This window comes from Saccopteryx leptura, chromosome 9 (genome assembly GCF_036850995.1).
Source record: "Saccopteryx leptura isolate mSacLep1 chromosome 9, mSacLep1_pri_phased_curated, whole genome shotgun sequence".
NCBI classification, from domain to species: Eukaryota; Metazoa; Chordata; class Mammalia; order Chiroptera; family Emballonuridae; genus Saccopteryx; species Saccopteryx leptura.
The window spans coordinates 63275022-63283541 of NC_089511.1; the positions used below are offsets into that span (position 1 = coordinate 63275022).

The 8520-nt window shown below is 55.6% G+C and overlaps 1 protein-coding gene across 2 annotated transcripts; it reads right to left on the minus strand.

Annotated features, from left to right (window-relative positions):
• Positions 1–7338, minus strand: EGR2 (early growth response 2). 2 transcript variants are annotated; one of them, XM_066349706.1, is made up of 3 exons: positions 7240–7338; positions 4222–4330; positions 1–2882 (listed from the first exon to the last, which is right to left on the minus strand). In XM_066349706.1, the coding sequence occupies exons 1-3, from the start codon at positions 7336–7338 to the stop codon at positions 1633–1635; spliced, it is 1458 nt and encodes a 485-aa protein (XP_066205803.1). In that variant the 3' UTR covers positions 1–1632. The 2 variants fall into 2 exon arrangements, with proteins under 2 accessions (XP_066205803.1, XP_066205804.1); XM_066349707.1 differs by lacking the exon at positions 7240–7338 and adding an exon at positions 4431–4709.
• Between the last annotated feature and the right edge of the window lie 1182 nt (positions 7339–8520).

Below are 8520 nucleotides of genomic sequence, written 5' to 3' on the forward strand. Positions count from 1 at the left end.
GTCATTTCCAGCTTGACCACGCCACCACACTTTCCACAAAGCCACATTTCGTCTGAGTTCCTGGCCCTGGTCAGGGTTCTGAAAGCAGTTGCAAATGTGTAGTCTCCGAGTGGGCACTTGTTTGTCAGTATTTATTTTCCGGAGCCCACTCAGGAAAGGAGAGAAGCTATAGGCTGTTATAGAGGACGGAACAATGAGTCAAAACAACGCCTCCCCACTTTTACACTAATGCATTGGGGAAATCCCCAGGATAGTAGGGTTGATTATGAATGGAGATTGCTTTGGGGTGAGAGGGCTGGTATTGAGAGGCTAGCAAGGAAAACTTGGATATCCTGGCTGAGTCAAAGCATTGAAATCACTGGATGACTACTGAATTCTCACCCAGCAAATGTTTCAGAAATGATTTCTTGAGCAAAAATATTGTTGAAAAGTATTTATTTACACTATTGTCATAAACCACTCATTATCTGAACTTCAGTTAGTGGTTTTGTGTTAGAATAAATCATTCATGTTTCCACGACTATTAAGAGCTAATAAACCAAGTTGGCTCCAGTAATATTATTTACATTCTTATCTGCAATTTGACTACAAAGGTAACACTTTTAAGTCACAAAACAGCATACAAAAATATACTTTCTAAAAAAAAAATTCCAAATATTAATAGGCAGATATATACAGCCATACTAAACCCAGGGCGTGATTTTTTTTCTTTATCCATAATAAGGCAACCCATTTACATGCAGACCCTGTAACATCGTCTACATCACACAAGGCACCAAGGACACTTCCAACACAATTGCATGCATCCTAGTTTCAGAGAATATATGTACATCCCCTTTTAAATAAGTTAACCTCTGACTCATTTCAAGAGGTCATAAATGCTTTACTTTTTTTTTTCCCAAAGGTTCAAAACTTGGAGAACAGTGCACATCAAAAATACACAAAATCTGAGTGGATATACACTGCAAAAATAGTCTTTACATTTCTCAAACAACTCAAAAAGGAGCAGATATTGCTAGGTCCCTCCCATCACATTGCACTTCTGTTCTCTGAGTTTATAGTACATATTGCTTAAAGGGTTGAGAGGACTAGATAAGCTTTGATTCACTGTTCTAGGGCCACAGAACGCAGCATAAAAACCATGCTTTACTCACTGTACAGCATCCCCCCAATCAGTCCCAAGCCATAAAGTGCACATCAGTTTTGCTTCTGTCTTTGCTGTCCCCACCTGAAGGGATCAGCATCTCCCAACCTACTGTAGAAAACGTCTCAGATCAACTCAGACATTCAGAGTCAAAAAAGCCTGTAATTGGTCAAAATGGGGGGCGGGAGCAAAACCTAGTCAAACAACCCTTTAAAGCAGGGTTAGGCCTCAGCCCTCTAGGACAGGGACCCCCACCAAACCCCCTTCCAAACCTCCCCGTGACCTTGGGGTGATAACTCACCAAAGAGAGACTAAGGTGGGCTAATGTTTAGGAAGGGCCTGCTTCTAAATGGAAAGACGGGCAGTGCTGGGTCCACCAAGGCCCTTTGCCCAAGAAGGAGGAAGGATGGTAGTGTTTGCTGTGCAGCTCCAGTGGACCAAGGGGCTCTGGGACCTCTAGGAGCTGGTGTGTCAGCCCGAGTCTGGTCTCAGGGTGTCCTGGTCCTAGAGGAGCAAGTGGCCAGGGACCCTCCACCAATGGAGCTGCTGTTGCTGCTGCACAGGGGCACTCCAGCCTGCGTGCCCCCGGTGCAGGAGGCCGTGGAGGCCACTGGCACGGAGGTGGGGGCACTGCTCTTGCGCTCCTTCTGTCTCAGGTGGATCTTGGTGTGACGCTTCCTCTCATCACTCCTGGCAAACTTGCGGCCGCAGTAGTCACAGGCAAAGGGCTTCTCGCCAGTGTGGGTGCGGATGTGGGTAGTGAGGTGGTCACTACGGCTGAAGTTGCGCATGCAAATCCGACATTGGAAGGGCTTGTGCCCCGTGTGGATGCGGATGTGCCGCGTTAGTTCGTCGGAGCGGGAAAAGCGCCGATCACAGCCTTCTGCTGGGCACGGGTAGGGCCTCTCATGCACTGGCGTCTTGCTAGGCCTGTTGGGGTACTTGCGAGGCCTCAGAATGGGCCGCAGCGGCAGGTGGTGTGGGTTATAGGCAGCGGCAGCAGCTGCTGCTGAGCTGCTGCCAGGCAGCCGGGGTCCCTCGCTGCCTCCACTAGCCCCTGGCCCTGCGGCCCCAGCACTGGGGCCCCCCAGAGTAAAGTTGCGGATGGTAGAGAGTGGAGTGAGTGGAGGGGGAACTCGCAGGGAGTCCAAGGGGCAGGAGAAGGGCTTGCGGTCTGGGCCAGCTGTACCATGCAGGTCTCGCTGGCACTGTGATGGGAAAAATCCAGGATAGTCTGGGATCATGGGAAAGAGACCTGGGTCCGTGGTTGGCTTGGGGGACGGGTAAGAAGGAGGCGGTGGATAGGCCAGAGAGGAAGAGGTGGAAGTGGTGGGTGCTGACAGGAACGCTGAAGGGTCCTGGTAGAGATCTCCTGCACAGCCAGAATAAGGAGGCGGTGGTGGCGGTGGAGAGTAGAGGTGATCCAGGTCAGGCTGGGTCTGGGACATGGTGCACACACCCAGGGGTCCTGTGGCCAGTGGGTTGGGAGAGGCAGAGGTGACGCTAGATGAGGCTGTGGTTGAAGCTGGGGAGGTGACCCCTTGCAGGATGCCTGCACTCACAATATTGATGATGCCTTCTGGGTAGCAGCTGGCACCAGCGTACTGGGGGTCAATGGAGAACTTGCCCATGTAAGTGAAGGTCTGATTTCGGGGTGCAGAGACCGGAGCGAAGCTGCTGGGATATGGGAGATCCAGGGGCCTCTTCTCTCCAGTCATGTCAATGTTGATCATGCCATCTGGGGAGAAGGAAGAATGAAGGTGGAGCAATGAGAATGCAGCCAAGAATCCCTCCTCATCCCCTCTCATCCGGGTCCATTCCCAAGGCCTAGGATCCTAGCAATTTAGAACTGGGTGGGGAAATCGCTGGCCAGAGACAGTAAGAGGCTAGCCCAAGATTTCACAGTGGCAGCCAGTACAGTCTGGGACTCCAACTACCTCCTGGAAAGCAGGATGAGCTACTCCCCCCCTCCACAGCCATCTGTGGCTCCAGTCCCCAATAAAAACACCCAATAATAGAAACAACAATATTAAAAATTCCCCATCTGCCTGAACTTCTCTCCCTCCCCTTCGCTTGCGGGGTCCACGACTGGGGCACCGGGCAGACAACACCCAGACGATTGCTCCCCGCCAGGGCCGCAAAGGTGGCAGCCCTAGAGGGCAGCCCGAAATGGGGGCCGTGATTTCCCGGCTGCTCCCTATCTCCGGTGCCTTCTCTCCCTCCCTTTCTTGCTGCGCTTCTGCTGTCGGCTGCTGGAGGGAATCCGGCGCTGCGGTGTAAGGAGTGTATAGGTTTCCTTTACCTCCCAACCTTGTCCCACACCCTCGCGTCCTTGCCCCAGCCCAAGGCCAGTGGCAGGGCTTGAAGAAAGGCGCGGGGGGCCGTGGGAGACTACTTTCCACCGCATCGCCAAGAAAACCAGCGGCACCCGTGCCTCCGCAGGCCTTCCTCGGCAACCAAGGAGCCGCTTCCCGCGGCGTCCCGCCCTCCTCCTCCGCCCCCTTCTCTCCTCCTCGCCAACCCTCTCAACTTCGCGAGTCGCGCGCAGGTGGGGGCGCTCCTTAAGGCCGCACCGGTTGGGCGTTCCGAGACTTTCCCCGGGAATGCTCTGCCTGGGAGCGAGCAGCGGACGCTTTCCTCTGGAGCTTCTCCGCCACTCGGCTCTCCAGAAGCGCAGCTATTTTCCAGAGCCCCGAACTTTCTCGTCACTTTGCCCCTACCCCGGGAGAGGGAAGGCCAGGTGCCGCCGGCGGGAGCACCCGCACAAGCCCCCAAAGTCCCATGGTGCCCCTCTTCTACTCTCACCCCTGAGCCCTCCGGAGGCTGGGCGCGCGCGGCGCACGCACGCCGGCTCGCTGGAGAGCCAGTACATTTGCCCGCGCGCCAAGCTCCGGCACCCGATCCCTGCTCCCGCGGAGCTCCTGCTGCACCCAGTTCCAGTCTTCAAAGCCGTTCACCTCGCGCCTCAACCCTCTCCTCCAAGTCCTGCACACATACACCGTACCCCACCCACAACCTTCCACCCACAGCCTCCGAGCTGCGTGGGTCCTGGCCCGCGGAGGGACCGCGCGGCTTACCTCCAGCCACTCCGTTCATCTGGTCAAAGGGGCCTCCCAGTTCGGCATTGGGGAAGATGGTCACCGACGTGGCAGCGAGGTCCTCCACCGGATAGATGTTGTCAGACAGCTGGTGCACAAAACCACTGAGAGTTACTGGGATTTTGTCTACGGCTTTGGCGGTCATCATTTGCTCCTCGCACAAACTGGAGACCCAACTCCCTCTCTACCTGGAGTGTCAGAGAAGCCGTTTTGGAGAGGGATTGGACTTAGCCTAGGTTGATATCTCCTTTTACCCTCCACACTTAAAAGCAGCCACCAAAAAGAGAAAAAAGAAAAAAAAAATTCAACAGAAATAAAACTAGCAAACAAGTTGCTGTATTTTTAAGAAAGAAGAAAAATGGCTATTTGCCACTGATTCTCTCCTGTGTTCCGGCTGGGAAGCCAGGAGTTGCTGATGTAGTGTTATTATAACAGTCGGTGTGTCCCCTCACCGAGCTATTAATCAATTGCTGCTCTCCGGGTTAGATGGAAAGTGTTGCTCTAAGTATTTATGGGCAGGTCCTCAATGCCCGTGACGTCGCTGCCCATATATGGACTGAGGAACAGGGCTGGGCCAGGCGGCTTTTGCCGTCACATGGCCGATTTGCATAGGGGTTCGGCTGCGCGGGCTCCACCGAGCTCGGGACTCGCGGCTTGCAGCCCGAGGGATCCGCTGTGGTCTGGGGCGCGCGGTCGGAGCCGCAGCTCAGGTCCAGGGCAAAGGGCCTGGCGGGGACGGGGCGCGCCGCGGGTCGGGCTCAGGCCAGTAGGGGAGAGCTAGCGGGTCGGGCTGCGGCGCAGCCTCTTGGGGCTGGGAGGAATTCCGGTTCTCCGGGACTTTCCAAAAAAGGCGAAGATCCGGTGCCGGCGGCTCCGCCTCCTCAGCCCTTGTTTGGGAGCCATTCCGGAAAATTAAACTTCGGAAAGAAACCGAGCGGAGCCGAGACACTACAGTCAAACCCCTACTCACTTTCTTGGCAGCTCAAAACCGCAAGCACAAGGAGGCAGCGAAGTAAAAAAAAAAAAAAAAGAAAGAAAGAAAAAAAAAAAACCTTCGTGCATTCACGGAAGCTGACTGCTTTTTTCTGAATTACTTGGTGGAAAGAAGTGGCTGATGATAAGAGTGAATGCGGTGTTGCTTTTTTGGAAAGTCTGTTCTATTTATACAGGAGCAAAAACGGAACAGGTTTTGGGTTGTTTGTTTGTTTAAGTATTCTGGGCACATTGGGGCTGGTGGGGGGGGGGGGTGTAAACCCTATGAGGAACAGAATAACTACACGGAGCTCCGAGAGAAATCCTCTGCGGAGACAACCCCCCTTCCCGCGCTCTCCCTTCCCCCTTCAGCTGCAGCACTGAGCGGTCGCCCTACCGGTGTTTGGGCGGTCGGCTTTGTGGGGGCGTCCAGATGGAGGCTTGGACCTTCACCCTGCCCCGCCATACACACATTCTCTCCCCCCCCCACCTCCACTTCCTTTACACACACTCCCACCCCCGCTGCCCTCACACACCCACTTTGCACACCTTATGCTACACACCTCCCTGTTGACAGCGAGCAGGTGCGCCAGCCTCGCCAAAAGGGTACCCAACCGGCAGAGCGGAGCTCAGGATTGCTGGACAGAATGCTCTTCGAAGACACCCCTCCTCATCTTACTGCCTGTAAGGAACCACTGCCCCGGCAACCCTCGACCCCAGAGAGCCTATGCTCCGGGGGTGCGCCTTGTCTGGACAGAATGCTCTTCGAAGACATCCCTCCTCATCTTACTGCCTGTACGGAACCACTGCCCCGACAACCCTCGACCCCAGAGAGCCTACACTCCGGGGGTGCGCCCTGTCTGGACAGAATCCTCTTCGAAGACACCCCTCCTCATCTTACTGCCTGTACGGAACCACTGCCCCGACAACCCTCGACCCCAGAGAGCCTACACTCCGGGGGTGCGCCCTGTCTGGACAGAATGCTCTTCGAAGACACCCCTCCTCATCTTACTGCCTGTACGGAACCACTGCCCCGGCAACCCTCGACCCCAGAGAGCCTACACTCCGGGGTCGTGCCCTGTCCGAACACGCTGTACTCCAGAACACACATATTAGAAGGTATATTCTTCCTTGTCCTCGCCAAGAGCCACCTGGGAGAGCCCAGAGAAGTCCTGAGAGCAAACAGCATCGCCAGTGCCAGTTTTGAACCACCATCACCCCATACGCGTTTCCCTTTGCGAGGAAAAACAAACAAAAAATCTAGCCTTGATGTAAACCTTTCTGTTTAGTTCCCAAAGCAATTTTTAAAAACTTCAGAAGTACAGATGGCGGGTTTCTGGCTCGCTACAAGCACTATTCCTACCTGCCGAAGCACCCCGTCCCGCACCGGAGCGCTCCGGACCCCACGGTAGGCTTGTCCCAAGTGTCCAAGCCTGGCGTGTCGCCGCTGCCTGGCACCTTCCCACCCCAATGCAGGCAAGGCCTGGGATAAAACGCGAGGGCAGCCTCCAGGGCCCGGCCCGGCCCTTTCCTGCCTCGGGTCCGGGACCGCACCAACCTCTTGGGGGCTGGGGCGGGCGAGAGCCACGGCGCCACGCCGTGGAGGAAGCAAGGCGCTGCAGGCGGCACTCCGCCGCTCACCTGCTACCGCAGTGAGCCTCCTTCCTCCCAGCCCCCAGCGCGCCCCCCAGCGCGGAAGTCAGAGCCCTGGGGTACCCGGGGCGGCCGGGAGCGGCCTCCACGCCTCCACCTGAGTGCCGCTCTTCCCCCTACCCGCCACGATATCTGTTCTCCCGCGGCCGTCCATATTCCTGACTTCTAACGCCCGGAGAAATTTTTGGGAAAGTTTCTCGCTTGTGCTGCGCGCTCTTTTCCAATTAGAGAGAAAAATGAAAGGAAAAAGGAAGGAAGTCGCAGCAAGGTTAGCACCTTTGTAGGTTCGCCACCCTCGGCAAAAATATGCAGAGTCCCGTTTCGAGAGAGAGAGAGAAAGAGAGAGAGAGAGAGAGAGAACTGCGCCCTTACCACGTGCGCCAGCCCGCTCCGCCTGCGATCTGGCCGGTCCCGCGGCCCCCGCGCTGACCACCGGCAAGACGACGCCTCGGAGGGGAACCCGACTCGCATCTCCAGCCTTGAGTCCGAAAAAAGAGGGAGGGGGTGACCGAGTTATGCAAATGTGGGTCGTGGCAGCGGGATTCGGGTTACTGCCCCCGCCAGCCTCTGAGGTGAGGCACCCACCGGCGGCAAGCGCGGGCGCTGCGACAGCTAGCGCTTCGCTCCTCTTCATGCACGTGGGCGGGCAGGCGGGCGAGTTGCCGGGGCCGCCCCGCAGCGGGCGCTGCTGCCAACTCCTCCAGCGGCCACCAAGCGCCGCCCTGAGGGGGAGCTTGTGGACGCCCCAAGTGCTCGAGTGAGCAAGGCGCACGGGGCAGGACGCAGGCTGGGGTAGCCCTGGCCAGGGTTAGCCGCGCGGCTTTTGGCTGCTACCCTTCAGAAAGGAGGAGACTGAGTGGGAGTCAAATGGGGGAGTAAGTCCCACAGAGGGGAAGTGGGCTTGCCTGGTTCGTCTGAAATGCAGATTAGAGAATATAGGAGTGACTGACCCTCTGGAACTATTCGGAGCTTTCCAACAACTCACACCTCCCTTAACCCCTGCATTACGCATCACGTCAAGCTCGCCATGTGCCGGGAGTGGGTTGGGGCAGAGGCAACCATCAGCCAGCAGAGAGGGTATGCAGACTCCCAGGAGGGTGCCTGGGGCCAGACGTGGGAGGCCTTCCCTGAATCTATCTCCACTGGAAACGGGTCAGTAGATACTCCCTGTTACTATTTTTATTTTTAAGAGTGTAATAGAACAAAGTCTAGGCACACTCATTTCAAGCCAGCTACCTTGAGGACAGGTAATAAATTCAGAAAGCTAAAGTGACTTGCCTAAAGTCACCCAGCTGGTAAGTGGGGGTGTCCAAACTTGCAACCAAGTCTTCTGACTCCAGGGACCCTGCTCTGGTCGCTCTTTGAATCAGGAAAACCCAGTTCTGGAAATGCAGCAGTTCTCTGAGGAGTGGAAGACTGGCTTAGCCCCCTAGGGCTTCATCTTTCATCCTTCTCCAACTTCATCTCTTTTCTCTGGCATTTCTGAGGAGAGGAAAGCTGAGATCAGGCCTTTCAGAGGACAAGGTACAAGGGATTGACACGGACATACAAACACTCACAAACCGTGAAGGAAGAATTAGAATTCTTGGGTTCTCTAGACCTACTTATAGGCCCTGTAATAAGAGAAGTCAACCTCATAGTATCCTTCTTGGA